At 47.1% G+C, this 16,009-nt stretch overlaps 1 protein-coding gene across 1 annotated transcript in view; it reads left to right on the forward strand.

Moving 5' to 3' along the window:
* Window positions 1–16,009, forward strand: part of HKDC1 (hexokinase domain containing 1) — a 48,151-nt gene that overhangs the window by 15,605 nt on the left and 16,537 nt on the right. Inside the window, exons 5-12 of the mRNA XM_001502692.7 lie at window positions 977–1,072; window positions 2,283–2,382; window positions 4,527–4,710; window positions 7,681–7,836; window positions 9,022–9,255; window positions 10,318–10,622; window positions 12,292–12,437; window positions 12,532–12,651. Coding sequence (XP_001502742.4) covers window positions 977–1,072; window positions 2,283–2,382; window positions 4,527–4,710; window positions 7,681–7,836; window positions 9,022–9,255; window positions 10,318–10,622; window positions 12,292–12,437; window positions 12,532–12,651 — 1,341 coding nt within the window. The remainder of the gene's footprint in view (window positions 1–976; window positions 1,073–2,282; window positions 2,383–4,526; window positions 4,711–7,680; window positions 7,837–9,021; window positions 9,256–10,317; window positions 10,623–12,291; window positions 12,438–12,531; window positions 12,652–16,009) is intronic.

A 16,009-nucleotide genomic window follows, 5' to 3' on the forward strand; every position in this document is an offset into this window, starting at 1 on the left:
CCCACTCCCCCACACACACTCCCCTATCAGGTCCCACATTTTTCCTAGCACCCTTTTTGAGGAGAAGCCACCCTACAGTCTCTCACTGCTTTTATCAGGCAAAGCAGGGATGGTACCATAGCCTTTGAAGGCAGAAGTTGCCACTAGAAGGCGCTGTGGTGCAGGGAAACAACCCTGGTTGCTGGTGGCTTTTCAGAGACCAGCGCTCTGGTGGGCTCTGTCCTTCCCTCACTGGGCCGCCTAGAGCGATTCCCTCCTCTCCAAATCTCTGCTTCTTTATCCGTCAGCTGAGGGATTGGGGAAGCTGTGCTCTGGGCGTTTGTGAGTTTGAGCTCAGCCACTCTCGACCGGGTGGCCTTGGGCACATCTCTTAATTGCCAAGTTGTCCTCCAGTCTGAAAAATTGAAAAATACAACTATTTGCTATTTTAGACATGAAACTCTTGGGAAACATCCATTTTAAGCCAATAATGGATAATGCAAATTGAGAACCGTTTTTCTAAGTTGAAATTAAGTTCCTGAGGGAGTGCTACAAAGTAAAACCACATTAGTTTTGTTTTGTGGACCTGGCAAACCACGCATTCTGCACACATGGTAGGTACCTACACGCGCCGGATGTCCCATTGGAGCGTTCCTCTGCAGAGGCAAGGAAGTGACCTTTCCACTTTACAGATGAGTAAACTGAGGCTCAGAGGAGTTACATGACTTGTCCAGCGTCTTGTGAAGCCAAGTGTTCTGACTCTTCAGCAATTGTTCTTTCCGCCACTATGTATAAAGTTTCCAACTGCTCAGACGAGAGTAATAAAGATGTTTAAATTATTAGAAAAGGCCTCTGAAGAAGTGTTGAAAGAATTAGGGTGATTTAGCTTAAAGAAGAGAAGGCCATGGAGGATGCACTTTAAGCATGAAATTTCTGCAGCTCGTTTCCAGATCTGAGTGCCTTCTTCATTTTAACCGGGTCTAATATCTTCCCCCAGGGTGTCCTGCTTTCATGGACGAAGAAGTTTAAGGCACGGGGAGTTCAGGACACAGATGTAGTGAGCTGTCTGACCAGGGCTATGAAAAGACACAAGGTGAGGAATCTGCCTCAGCGTGGGGGCTCTCCCAGTCTGGGTCCAGGGTCCAGGGGAGAGAGAAGCAACCGGGGGCTGAGTGGAAGCCATGCTCCTGCGCTGTGGCTGAAGGCCCTGAACCCTTCTCTTTAAGGTGGGGGTGGGTCTCACACTGCGCCTGCCTGGAAAAGAACCAGGGAAGAAATGGTCTTAGGGACGGTCACTGTAGTACAGATGTGGCCAACTGGGATCAACCCGCTGGTGAGACTTGTATGTGGAGCTTCTTCCAATCTGTGGAAAGGTGGCCCCACACTTCCTGGGGACCTGCTCAGCTGCCACAGCCCCCTCAGGAGGTCTTGGTTAGACCCAATGCTGTGTGTAATTCCCCAACCCCACCTCTCCTCTCTGAGGCTTAAAAGATCACTTTCTTTCCAGTCAGCTCTCTATTCCACTTTCTGCCTTCTAGTCATAGAATATCTCTATTTGTTGAATACATTTTACAACAATCTAAAAAAGCAAGATATGCTCCCTGCTGAACTGGAAAGCACACGGGTAAACCCAAATCACTGGTTACCCTGACGGCAAGAGGAATATTTTGATGGATACACTTCCAGTCTTTTTTCTCTTTAAAAATCTGATCGTATTCTTCTGTATCCTGCGTTTTTCTCTTATTTTTTTCATTTTACTTTAAAATGCCCCCCAAACCTTGGGGAACTGTGGTGCAATAACCCAAGTTGACTTGGCAGAATGGGAAAACTAGGTGGGAAACCCATGGTGCTGCCCTGGAGAGGCCTGGGCTGAGGATGGTTAAGGTGTCCCCTGAGTGCCACCAGAGTCTCCAGAAAACAGAAAACAAACAAAATGTCCCCAGGGTAAGGACTTTGGTGTCTTCTCCTAGAAACATCATTGTTCCCAGGATAAATGTGCTTTCCTCAGAGTCCCTCAAACGAGGGCTAGGGTCCTGGTGGTCCGTCCCTCGTGTTTCCACCGCACAGAGGCCTTCACCTGTAGCGCAGGAGTGTGGCTTCCATGCAGCTCCCAGTTGCTTTTCTCTGCCCTGGACCCTGAACCTTGTCAGAGTCCTGGTCTCTTCCAGGCAGGCCCAGCAGGCAGGATGTTGAGATTGGCTCAACCAGTCGCCCTCATACTTTTGCTTCCTCTGTGGGGAAAGATGAAGGGATAATGCCTTCCTTCCCAGCCACTGATCCCCTCTCGGCCTGTGTTCCACCAGGACATCAATGTGGACACCCTGGCCTTGGTCAATGACACCGTGGGGACCATGATGACGTGCGCCTATGACGATCCCTACTGCGAAGTTGGTGTCATCATTGGTAACTCAATTAGACTTGCTTTTTGGGGATGGGGAAAGGGGCTGGGTTGAGGCTTAGTTTCAGCAAAGTTCCAGTAAGTTCTGTGGGAAGAGTGCTGTCACTTTCTATTTAGGAGAAGCAACATGAGGAGATGGAAAATTAATACACACATTCATTCATTCATTCATTCATTCAACAAGTGTTCACTGAGTGTGTGAGCCAGGCCTGCGCCCTGCATTGGGTCCTCAGTGGTGAGTTCACACTCAAAGGTCCCTGTGCTCACGGAGCTCTCAGTGGGGAGGCGGGTGAAAGGCCAGAAAGGCCTGAACAAGTAAGATAATTTCAGGTGGGCGTTACGTGATAAAGAAGATGAAGCAAGGTGATGTGACTGAGAGTGAGCTTGTGGGGTGGTCAGAGCAGGCCTCTCTGAGGGGTGACATTTGAGCAGGGACCTCAGTGACGAGGAGGAGAGAGCAAAGTGGCGATGGAGAGGGAGTGAGTCCTTGGCAAAGGAAAGAGGAAACCTATGGCGTCTGAGATGGAGTGAGTCTCTGGAGCTCGAGGAGCACTCAGAAGCTGCATGGTGGCTGGGTCAAACTGAGTGAAGGCTGACAGCCGTGGGCTACTCAGGTCAGAGAGCGCGGACAGGACTGGGAGATTGCGGAGGACATGGGACGCAGCGCCTGTGAGGTTATCGGCTTTGACCCCAAGGGAGGTAGGATGGCACTGGAGGACTTTGGGTGGGGGATGGATAAATGGGGTATGCATTTTTAAAAACCTCATTTTGGCTGCTGTGTGGAGAATCGACTACTGGGGGCAAAAATGGAAGCAAGGTAGAGGCCATTGCACTGTGCAGGCGAGACATGCTGGCAGCCTGGACCAGGGCGGTCGCAGCGCTGTGGAGGCGTCCAGAGGGTGGTCGCAACACCTGAGCTGAGAGGGGCTCTGACGAGGGGTCTGTGAGAAGGCAGTCTGGGAAAGAATAAAGCCAAATGGATCAGATTTATAGGCAGCTCTTGAATATCCCCTTCTGCTTTCCCATTCCTCTGCTACTATTGGGGAAAGGTTTCTGAATTGCTTTATCTTTGTTTCCAGCCCCACTCTCCTCAGCCTGGCTTCCCCAAAGGGCAGGATCTTTACACCTGAGGGGCTTGGTCTGCCTTCCTGTTTCAGGGCCCACTCCTCAGAATGGGATAGGTCTTGCCAGGCAGGAAATCCAGCTCCTGTCCACTGTGTCTGTCTTGGTGACAGTCTGGTAACCCACAGATTGGGTGCCACACCTGAATAGTATCCACACCTTTCTGAGAAAAACTTTTTCCAAATATTGTATTGCATTCTGCTTCTCTACATTTCTTATTTCTCATGTTGGCCTTTAAAATCTTCAGAGTATCAGCCAGGGGAAGATGCTTTAAAATTTTTTTAAAAAACAGTTTTATTAAGGCATAACAATTCTCTCATTTTAGGTGAACAATTCAATAATTTTTAGTAAATTTACAGAGTTTGGTAACCATCACCACCATCCAATTATAGCACACTTCCATCATCCCAATAGGTCCCAGAAGGATTGTGCCCATTTACGGTCACTCCCCAACACTCAAGTGTTTGAGGCGCTTCCTCAGAGTGATTTTGTGTTTGAATGATGGAATGTTGCTTTCTTATGTGATGGCTAATCACTGTCAAAGATAAGGGTGTACCTCATGCTAGGAACATATTGTGGCAGGCCATGAGTAAGGAATATTTTTAGTATCAAAGAGAGAAGCAGCTAAGTAGTTTAGGGAAAGGATTAAAAAATTAATTTTTTTCATGGTGGATTGGTGATTTAATTTTTTTTGATATTTATAAGCTTAGGATAACTCACCCTCCTCTTTGTAAATGTGCTTTGTGAGCTTTCATACATATTCATCAGGGACTTGTTTACAATTGACTCCATTCATAAGAGCAAACCATTAACAGCCTGAGAAGTGTAGACTTGACATGTCAGCTTTATCCTCATGAACTCCCGGGCTTGCCACAGCTGCTTCCCTCAGCGAGAACCAGCCCCGGGAGTGGATCAAAGGCACTTTGTGGTACATTCGGAAGACTCTCAGGAGGCTGAGAGTTCTCTCTGTCTGTGCCCGGCTGGGAGCCCTTCCATCTCTGCACGTTCTCTCTGACCCCTTGTTCAGGCACTGGCACCAACGCGTGCTACATGGAGGACATGAGCAACATAGACCTGGTGGAAGGTGACGAGGGCAGGATGTGCATCAACACGGAGTGGGGGGCCTTTGGGGACGATGGGGCCCTGGAAGACATCCGCACCGAGTTCGACCGGGAGTTGGACCTCGGCTCTCTCAACCCCGGGAAGCAACTGTGAGTACCCGTGCTGTGATCTGGGCATCGGCACCAGTAAATTCCCGATCACTCAGGTGCACTTTCCCCTGGGGGGTTTTCAGTTGTGACTAGTTATCCATCACAGTGAGCTTATGAGGCAAGGCTTGTATTTAGTTTCATTGGACAGATGAGCAAAGTGAAGCCAAGGAAATTGAGGGACTTCTCTTACGTCAAAACCTGAATTCTAATTTAATCCATATTTCTGGAGCACATATGTGTGAGGCAGAGGAGATATAGCTGTGAACCGGATGTCTTGGGTCCTGCCCTCTTGGCGCATTTGGATGAGTGGCCACAGGACAAACCAGTGCAGCTGGAGAAAGCAGGACTCAGCCAAATTCCTCATTTGTGTTTCCAGTGCTCCCCTGCCACCTTGCTTTCTTAGGTGCCTAATCATACAGCACAGGTGGGAGTCCTTCCCTAAGGTGTCCTGGAGCCTTTCTCAGCTCTCATCCCACGCTCACCTGTAGTACGACTATTTAGGGTCTGCCTCAGCTCCATGTGCTGAGCTCTCTGAAGGCAGGCTACATGGGTGATTTTTCTTTCCTTTCTACACACAGTGTCTTGCACATTATTGCAGCTTATTGAGCATTTGTTGAATGAAAAAACATTTTTTAAAAATTTAAAATAATTTCACGCTTGAGGAAAAGTTGCGAAAACGGTACAAAATTCCCCTTCACACAGATCCCCTAAATAGTAACATTGTCTCTGTATGTTTGTGTGTATATGCACACACACACACGAAATACACATATGCATAAGTACACATCTGTCTGTATGAAATTATTTTTCTGAACCATTTGAAACTAAGTTGCGAACATAATATCCCTCTTCTCCTAAATACCTCAGAGTGTATTATCTGAAAACAAGTACATTCTCTTACATAGCCAAAGTATAATTATCAAAATTAGGAAATTAACACTTAATCAGTTCTAATGTCTAATTTACAGACCTGATTCAAAATTCACCAGCTGCCCCACAAATGTCCTTTATGAAAAAAGAAAAAACATTGTCCTGGTCCAGGCTCCAGTCCAGGATCACAGACTGCCTGTTGCTGCCGTGGCTCCTTAGTGTCCTTTAATCTGGAAAACTTCTGTAGTCTCTTTTTTTCATGATCTTGAAGCATACAAGCCATTTATTTGACAGAATGTCCCTCACTTTGCATTTGTCAGCTGTTTGCTCATGATTAGGTTCAGATGATGCGTTTGTGCAGGAATGTCACACAAGCGATGTGTGTCCTCCTCAGTGCGTCATATCTGGAGGCGCGTGAGGTTCATTGCGTTACTGGCGATGCTAACTTGAATCACTTGGTCGAGGGGATACGCAACAGGCTTCTCCATCATCAGGTTATTCTTAATCCCTCTGTAAGGAATAAGTAGCTGGTGAAGAGATACTTTGAGACTATATACATATCCTGTTTCTCTTTAAACTTTCACTCTCTCGTTTTAGCATCCATTGATGAATTTCTGAATCCGTCATCCTCTCTATGCTTATTAGCTGTTATTCAAGTATAAGGAAGAAATTTCCTACCTCCTCCATTTACCTATATATACTAATATGGACTCATGCATTCTATTTTAATTTAATGGGTTATAATTTCTTCCTATCATTATTTCGATGCTCAAATTTTTTCAGATTTCGCCAATGGAAGCCCCTTCAAGCTGATCCCTATGTCCTTTTGACATGTTCCCATTACTCTTTAAGTTCTTCCTTATTTTCTGGCACAGTAAGATGCTCCAGACTCATTGTGCATTTTCCCAGTCCCAATCTGGAATCTAGCATTTTTCTAAGAAGCCCTGGTAAATAAATATAAGTGTCTCCTAGAAACCATTCAAACACTAGAAATGCATACCTGGAAAACAAATTTCCACTTTGTGTGTGTGTGTGTGAGAGGAAGATTAGCCCTTAGCTAACTGCTGCCAATCCTCCTCTTTTTTGCTGAGGAAGACTGGCCCTCAGCTAACATCTATGCCCATCTTCCTCTACTTTATATGTGGGATGCCTACCACAGCATGGCGTGCCAAGCAGTGCCATGTTCACACCCAGGATCCGAAACACTGAACCCTGGACTGCCGAAGTGGAATGTGTGCACTTAAGTGCTGCGCCACCAGGCCGGTCCCCAAATTTCCACTTTTGATGTACCTGCTCCCCAGCACACACCCATTTCACTGGTGACACAGAGCAGTCACGGCCCAAGAAAGAGGTGCCCATTTTTTGGACTTTATCATTCTCACCTTCTCCATTTCACTTAAAATAAATTCCATTCCCTCAAACCCAACCTGGATTTTTTTTAAATAGATAAAGTTGGTTAGGAAACAGATCGTCCTTGATTTGTGTCTACTTATGTTTAGAAAATAAAAATTATATTTAATAGTTTACCTGGGAAACAATTAGTGATTGCCTGTCGGATGCAGACTGAGAGTCAGGGTGTGGGTAGCCTGGTGGGATAGTCCATCCACATTGTCGTCAAACCTCTCTGGGCTATCCAAGCCCTTCTCACAGACACAGCATCTTTCTCTCTTGGAGAGAAGCATGGTGTAGAAGTTGGAAGCATCTGACATTTGGATTTGTCTGCCACGGTTGCTGATCTTGGGAAAGTACCAGAAGTCTCTGAAGTTGAGCTTCCTTGTGCCTAATGTGAGACGAGCACCCCTATGGCCAAGGGTGATTTGAGATAAAGACTCTTAGAATCGAGCACTTTGTGAGCAGGAATATCTTAGATCTCCTCTAGTTTAGTCCTCTCCTTTTCTAGGTGAAGAGAGTGCAGCTCAGAGAGGGTGAGTGGGCTCCCAAGGGCACCTCAAGCTGGGAAAGGGGCTGAGGCCTCCTGACCTGTGGAACAGCCTTTCCACTACTCATGCTCCTGACCAGGGAACGTGGCTCATGGGCTTTGGGAAAGGATGCTACAGAACCAAAGGTGTTGCTGCCACTGATCTGTTCGCTGAATCGTAGGTTTGAGAAGATGATCAGTGGCCTGTACCTGGGCGAACTCGTCAGGCTCATCTTGCTGAAGATGGCCAAGGCAGGCCTCTTGTTTGGTGGTGAGAAATCCTCTGCTCTCCACACTAAGGGCAAGATTGAAACACGGCACGTGGCTGCCATGGAAAAGTAAGCTACCGACTGGGTCTCTCCCGCCTTGACTCTGCAGAGGGTTAGGGTGGCAGTCAAGGTGTGGGATGCTCATGGTAGTGGTACAGCAAGAAGGAACCAGAGCTTCCTTCTTCACCAGGCGATTTCAGGCTTGAGCACAGCTTCATGGGGGTTAGCAATGCCTGCCGTGACTCAAATGTGGCTTCTCGTTGATTTCACCAGCCAGGGATTCTGCTGTCAGAGGCATACCTCCTCTCTGTGTTTTGCTGCCTTCTTCTTCACTAAAGTGGAGACCTGGAACTTTTTTAAGGTCGCAGACCCCTTTGAGAATCCGATTCAAGTTCTGGACCCTTTACCCCCCAAATGCACATTTGCACACAATTTTTCTTACAATATCAGGGCATCCTTGGACCCGTTAAAGCCCATACACGGAATCCAAGTTAAGAACTTCTTCCATAGTGAGTGCCTCCTCTACCTGGTACCATTGGGGACTGGCTTTGGCTCTGATGATCTGAGGCCTCATGCACAGGTCCCTGCAATGAGGAGTTGGCTGGTGAAGGTCCTGGCCCCAGTCAACTCAGGGTCCTGTTCCTCAGGCCTAGAAACCCTGGCATTGCCCTGAGCTTTGTAATCAGTTTAGATTCTGAGCTCAGCAGAGTGGCATCTGACTCCCAGAGTCTGTGTTTGTGCAGAACTTGGTTGGGACTGAGTTTCTGTGAAAGGAAATATTGTACAGAGCGGTTAAAAGGCTGAGCTCTGTAATCTAACTGTTTAAATCCTGGCCCTTGTACTTACTAGCTGTGTGACTGTGAACAAGTTACTTACCACCTCTGTGCCTCAGGTCTCTTTTCTGTACAATAGGGTAATGATAGTAGTTTGCCCCGGATTATTGTGAGGGTTGAATTAATACATGTCAAATCCTTAGACACGTGCCTGACACGTGCCTGGCACATAGTGAGTACTCAGTAAAGGGCGGCTGCTCTGGTCACTGTTGTTATTATATATATTTATTTATATTATTATATATATTATTATATATATTTATATATAGTTATTATATAACAACTGATATTGTTGTTATTGTTATATTACTATTTGCCAGCCTATTTATTTTCACAGTCCTGAGATGTAGGAAAGCTGATTCTCTGAGGGGGATCCCCTGGGGTGGAGAAGTGTGGTCCTCTCATTACTGTCCCTGGCCAGGTATAAAGAAGGCCTTGCCAATACAAGAGAGATCCTGACGGATCTGGGCCTTGAGCCTTCGGAGGCCGACTGCATTGCGGTCCAGCACGTCTGCACCATCGTCTCCTTCCGCTCAGCCAATCTCTGTGCAGCGGCCCTGGCAGCCATCCTGACGCGCCTCCGGGAGAACAAGAAGCTGGTGCGGCTCCGGACCACGGTGGGCATGGACGGCACACTGTACAAGATACACCCTCAGTGAGTGCTGCCTGCCGGCCCACACCCCCCACGAATGAGTCCCCCCTGGAACAGAGCCCCTGCGTTCTCTGTAAGCGATGCTGCTTCTCTGGGTTACTGGAACCAACTGTCTCCTATTGGTTCTGAGATTATAGGGGAAAGGGTGAATTCAGAGACTACATTCATCTAGCTGGCTAGGTTGCTTTGGGCATCATTCTTTTTTTTTTTTTTTTAAAGATTTTATTTTTCCTTTTTCTCCCCAAAGCCTCCCCCCAGTACATAGTTGTGTATTTTTAGTTGTGGATCCTTCTAGTTGTGGTATGTGGGATGCCGCCTCAGCATGGCCTGACGAGCAGTGCCATGTCCTCGCCCAGCATCCGAATGGGTGAAACCCTGGGCTGCCAAAGCAGAACGCACGAACTTAACCACTAGGCCAAGGGGCCAGCCCCGGGCATCATTCTTAAGGAAATATTCTGCTAACGCCAATTGCCTGACTAGAAAGACCATCCATCTGTGTGTTTATTCATCTTTCCACTCATCTATCCATCATTTCATCTATCTATCCAGTATTATTGAATACCTACTATGTGGTAAGATTGGAAAGTAAGATACACCCAGTTATAGATGGGGAAACCTCAGGATGGCAGAGGTTGCGAAGTTCACCTGAAGGATACTGGTAGGGAAATGAGAATTTCCCAGAAGGAGGGAGAAAGAAGCCCCTCTGGCTAACAGAGGTGGTGTTGGAAGTCAGGCGGGTACACCCAGAAGGAGCTGGGGAAAGCTTCCCCTTTGGGCAGAGATGATGCTCAGCCAATACGTTATACGTGGACATGCTCTACTGGTTGAAGTATTAGTGATAAAATGGCCACTTCTTTGAGCCTCGCAAGTGTCCCTTCCACTGCCCCAGCTGCCCTAGTCCCTCCCTCAGTCACCCCCTGACCCCCACCATCCAGAAACTGAAGGAGCGAGCCGTGGCCCAGCAGGGCTCCCCACGACCCAGCTCTGCTGCTATACCTGTGTCTTCCCCGCTGGCTGGCCCAGCCTTTATGCTTGTTGTGTATTTTGTTGTCACCCTGCCTTCAGATACCCGAAACGCCTGCACAAGGTGGTGAGGAGACTGGTCCCGAATTGTGACGTCCGCTTCCTCCTGTCAGAGAGTGGCAGCGCCAAGGGGGCTGCCATGGTGACAGCGGTGGCCTCCCGAGTGCAGGCTCAGCGGAAGCAGATTGACAAGGTGCTGGCTTTGTTTCGGCTGACGCAAGAGCAGCTTGTGGGTGTGCAGGACAAGATGCGGGCTGAGCTCGAGTATGGGCTGAAGAGGGACACCCACTCCCTGGCCACAGTCAAGATGCTGCCCACCTATGTCTGTGGGATGCCGGATGGCACAGGTGGGCTGCGCACAGCTCCTTCTCTGAGGGGCCACCCAGAGGTCTCATCAAAACTCCTTGAATCCAGTTAGGTTTTTTGTTTTAAGAGCCTTGGATTCATGTCTGTAATGGAGGGAGGGAGAGCAGGGCAGAAGGTCAGTACTCCTTCTGAATCTATTTGTCTTGGTCCATCCAAGGCATTTGTAGTGAAATAATACCTGAGTTAGGTTATGTGCGTGTGTGTGTGTGTGTGTGTGTGTGTGTGTGTGTGTGTATGTGTGTGTGTCTACATAGTTGAGAACACGGAGTGTACCCCATACTCTTGGCAAACAGAAGACCCAGATGCTGTCCCCGGGAGCTGCCATCTGGACGCTTGGAGTTGTCTGGCTTATCTTCCCACCCGCTTCTCTGCCTCTCTTCTCCCCTGGGGCTTGGCTCTCTTCCCTCTCCCCTCTCATCAGTTTCTGCCCCTGACTTTTCTGACCCTGATCCTTCTCCTGGTCCTCTGTGCTCAGCTGAAAGGAGCCACTAAACCGTGGAGTCAGTTCTTTAGACAAGTTACTTCACCTCTTTGAACCTCATGAGCCTCACCCAGAAATAATGACTTTTGTAAAATGCTTTATGTCTTGTAATTTGCTTTTGAACCTTTAATTTCATTTCATCTTCACAAACACTTTGCATGATACATAAAGAGAGAATGATTCCCATTTTATGGATGCCAAAACTGAGACTCAGAGTGGTTAGATGACATTCTCAAGGTCACACAACTGTACTTGGGGTCTCTCAACAGCAAAGATCTTTTCCAGAATCAATATCCTTCGAGTCTACGTAGGGAAAAAAACTGAGAGCAGTAGAAGACACTGTTCAGTTATTCATTCATCCCTTTTACGCTTCTGCCTTCATTCCTCAAGTTTCATTAAGCACTTACTATATGTCAGGCTCTGTTCTAGGCACAGTGATAGAGCAGTGAGCCTTGTGGCTCACGTTCTATTGGGCTGGCAGACAATAAACAAATAAATGACATATGGTACAATGTAATGAGAGGGGTTATGAAGAAAGATGAGCAGGATAAGGGAAAGGGAGCTGGCTGGGAGTGATGTCTTTGGCAAATTCAAGGAACAGCAAAATGACCAGTGTGGTTAGAACAGAATGAGTGAGGCAGTGAGCGAGGTAAAATGTTACACAGAACAGACTATGAAGCTCTGTGATGTCGGAGCGGTGAGAGGCCTGGGATAGCCCTGGGCGGTAGGGGTGTTGGGACTTGATATGGTTTCTTGTTAGTCAGGTGGCATCTGGGGAAGGGGAGAGTGGGGACAGGAAGAATCGTTTCATGCTGGTGATGAACAATTCCTCTAGGCCATACAGACAGGATGGAAACACCTCCCAGAGTTCTTTGCAGTCAGGGTAGCCTGGCCTGGATTCATCCTCAGAGGATCCTTGAACATAAGTGTCATGTGTGACCTTTACCGGATACGAAGAAAAGCAGGCCAGCCTCAGACAGGCTCCAAGTGCGTGCCCAGTGCTCTCATGCTGTGCTTAGTGACCGCCGTGCCCCTCTGGCCCATGAGCCCCAGAGGGGCACGTCCTGGATCTGCTCTGTTTCGGTGTCTCCTCGTCCTCCCAATGCCTCCACATGGGTCCCTGCTCTGTGCATGCTGGTGGAATGCAACCCCCGCTCTCTCCACCACAGAGAAAGGAAAGTTCCTTGCCCTGGATCTGGGGGGAACCAACTTCCGGGTCCTCCTGGTGAAGATCAGAAGCGGACGGAGGTCGGTGCGAATGTACAATAAGATCTTCGCCATCCCCCTGGAGATTATGCAGGGCACCGGCGAGGAGGTAAATGCTGGGCCGGGGGTTCTGTGCTCCGAGGTGCCAGCCTGCCACCTCGTATCACCGCTGACCGAGGACGACTGCCGCTCTCTCCCTGCAGCTCTTTGACCACATTGTGCAGTGCATCGCGGACTTCCTGGACTACATGGGCCTCAAGGGAGCCCAGCTGCCTTTGGGCTTCACCTTCTCGTTTCCCTGCAGGCAGGCGAGCATTGACAAGGTAAGACAGCCCAGCCAGGCTCACAGCCAGCCCAGTGGGCTTCCTTCCTCCACCAGAGGAATCTCAAGGTGCCTCTGAGTCACTGTTCATCCTAGGTAGGGGTCTCAAATTCAGGGTAGTTGGGGAAACATGATGGAGAATTCGAACCATTTCTTTTTTTCTATTTATTATGTTCCATTTTCGTTATTATTTTTTGGATTGGGGTTCACAAAAGAATTTAGGATGGTATACAATGAAGGGACACATGCATAAGAATACTGTTAAAAGAGAGGTCAGATCACAGTATGAAGAGATAGCAAGAGGTAATGAGCAGTTAAGGCGAGTTATCCCTCTAAGCCAGTCATATCATCTGTGTCTTCCTGGGCAGCCGGTGTGCACCGGGAAACACAATAGGTTGTAGGGTTTTTATCGTCTGATCAACAAAAACTTACCAGCGCATCAGAAGAAATGCGTTTCTTTCCTGAAACTAGAATCTCAGAAGACTGATTTAGTTGACTTTGAAGAACATCATGGATAATAATTTTAATAAATTATTTGTAATAATTTAGAAATGTATCACAAGGTCTCTTTGGAATTCTTGGGTAAAAACACTATCTGCCAGCTTGTGGAGAGCAGAGCGTTATCTCTCTCTCTGACAGGCTTATGTCAATCAGGCTTATAGGACTGGCATAAAAACAGAACACTGTGTCTGAATTTATAGGGAGAACTCTGGTCAGCACGGCAAGTCAACCAGAGAGCTCCTGACATTAAAAAGAAGAATGACACCAAAGATTTGTTAAGATTTTGTCTAATCCACTCAGTGTCCCCATCAGGTACACACTGGTTTTGTTTTGTTTTTTACTATTTATTTATTTATGGTAAAATAGATATAAAACTTACCACTTTCACCATTTTTAAGTGTACAGTTCTGTGGCATTAAGCACATTCACATTGTTCAGAAACCATCACCACGGTCCATCTTCTGAACTTTTTCATCTTCCCAGCCTGAAACTCTATAGCCATTAAACATTAACTCCCCATATACCCCTCCCCCAGATCCTCGTAACCTCTATTCTGCTGTCCGTCTCTATGAATTTGACTATTCTGAGTATCTCATATAAGTGGAATCATACAGTATTTGTCCTTTTGTGACTGGCTCATTTTGCCTAGCATAATGTCTTTAAGGTCCATCCATGTTGTAGCATCTGTCAGAATTTCCTTCCTTTTTAAGGCTGAATAATATTCCATTGTATGTATACACACTATTTTTAATCACCATTTTGTGGTTGAGAAAAACAGAGACACAGAGAGATTAAGCAAGTTGTCCAAATTGCCACATCTGTAAACGGTGGTGGAGGGTTCCAGCCCAGGACACTGGCCCGAGAGCCAGGCTCTTGCACTTGGCCTGCGAGGAGACCAGGCCTGGGGCCCAGTGTTTTAGCATCATCTTGGCTGTGATGCACAGTACACCTACGTGTGTGTAATCAAAGCAAAAAATCAAGAAATCATACTTCCCCTTACTGTGTGCGTTATGCTCTGCTTTCTATCCTATTTCATTTCCATGTGAGGAAATTGAGGCATGCGGGTCTCGTCCAATGGGTGGGTGTGCAGTTGGAACTGAAGCAGAGCTCCCCAGGGCTCTGAGAATGCCGTGGAAACACATGCTTCAGTGGGCTTCCCTCCTCCCCCACTCCAGTCATTCAGAGAGCGGGGAGAGAGGGCTTCAGAAGGCCACGTTATCTGGCAATATGGCTAGATCTCTCAAAATTAAAAGTGCCAGAATGCTAAGAGCCAGAAGATCTGTTTCTCAAGATTCCATTTCTCAAACACGTGCCCAAGGAGGAATGAACGAGAGGTTCACCACAGCACCGCTTTTTAATCATGAAAATTTAGAAATAACCCCTTGTCTGGCAGTGGAGCAGGACTAAATAAACTGTGCAATCAATCAGATGGAGTTAACTACTTGATTTTTATTTAACAGACACATACATGGTGCTTGCTCTGTGCCAGACGCGGTTCTAAGTGCTCCACAGATGTTACTCACCTGACGGGAGGCAGCGGAGTGCAATAGTTAAGAGCAGGGGCCTGGAACCACAGCGCCTCCATTTGAATCTTGGCTTCTCCACTTACTGGCTGTGTGTCCTTGGGAAAGTTATTTAATGTCTCTGTACCTTGGTTTCCTCATTTGAAAAAATGGGGATAAAAATAGTACTTATTTTATAAGTGTGTTTTGTGGCTTTTTTTATTTCCTTGCAATTATATTTGAGGAGTATTTTGCACAGTGAAGGAATGTGGCAGATCCATATTAATTGACCTGGAAAGGTCTAGGAGATAAGTTATTGAGTGAGAAAAACAAATTGCAGTAGTCCACACACAGTAAGAATTTATTTATTTAAAAATACATGTAAACAGAGAGAAAAAGGTCTGAAAGGATTCGTATCAGACGGGTAACAGAGGTGACCTCTCAGATTGGGGGGATGGGGAGTTAAGGGAGTTGATCCTTATCAGTAACACTTTAATTTTTAATAAGGGTAATGCATTTCTGTGTTACTACTGTGTGCATTATTAATTAGTAATTAATAAAAATTAATACATCATCAGGGAGGGGAGCCTTGTGCAGCTGTCCACGGTCTTGAACAATCGATGGACGCTAGGACACCACTGTTTCTCCTCACCCAGGACACTGGGCCTCCAGGCCTCTCTCCCAGCACTGCTGACAGGTTCATGAAGACACAGCTAAGAGGGAGGGAGAGACCAAGGGACAGCGGGAGCAAAGGTGTCAATGGCTGGAGAGACAAAAGAGAGACTTTTAAAAAATATTATCTTTATATAATTGCAACTAATAAGAAAGGGAGATTTTTTTATTTGGGGGTGAATCTCTAATGTACACCTCCCACCAGGAAAGAAACAAGGGAGTCCAGCTTCCCCAGGACTATGGGGAAAAGGAGAGAGACCAGGGCTGAGGGCCTCAGGGTGAGGTGGCCGTCCAGCCCACAGAGTTGGGAGCGCTGCCATCAAAGCTGCTAGCCACCTCTCCTATCCCAGGGCCTCTCCTGGCCTAGATGCCCCAGCTTTACCTGCCCTCGCCCCACCGCCGGCTCTAGCTGTGGAGTCTGAGGCTAGACTAACTCCTGCCTCCAGCTAACAGTGTAACCTTGGGCTTCCTTTTAAAAATTAAAAATACGTTTTTATCAGTATTATAAAAATTATGCATGCTAATTTTAGGAAAACTAGGAAATATAGACAAGCAAAAAAGGGAGACTAAAAGGCACCCATAATCTTGCACCCAGAGAGAACCACTGTCACCCCCTGGTGTATGCATTATTCCAGACCTTTTTCCAGATTTGAGTGTGTGTGTATGGTTTTTAAAATAATAATA

This window comes from Equus caballus, chromosome 1, assembly GCF_041296265.1.
Source record: "Equus caballus isolate H_3958 breed thoroughbred chromosome 1, TB-T2T, whole genome shotgun sequence".
NCBI classification, from domain to species: Eukaryota; Metazoa; Chordata; class Mammalia; order Perissodactyla; family Equidae; genus Equus; species Equus caballus.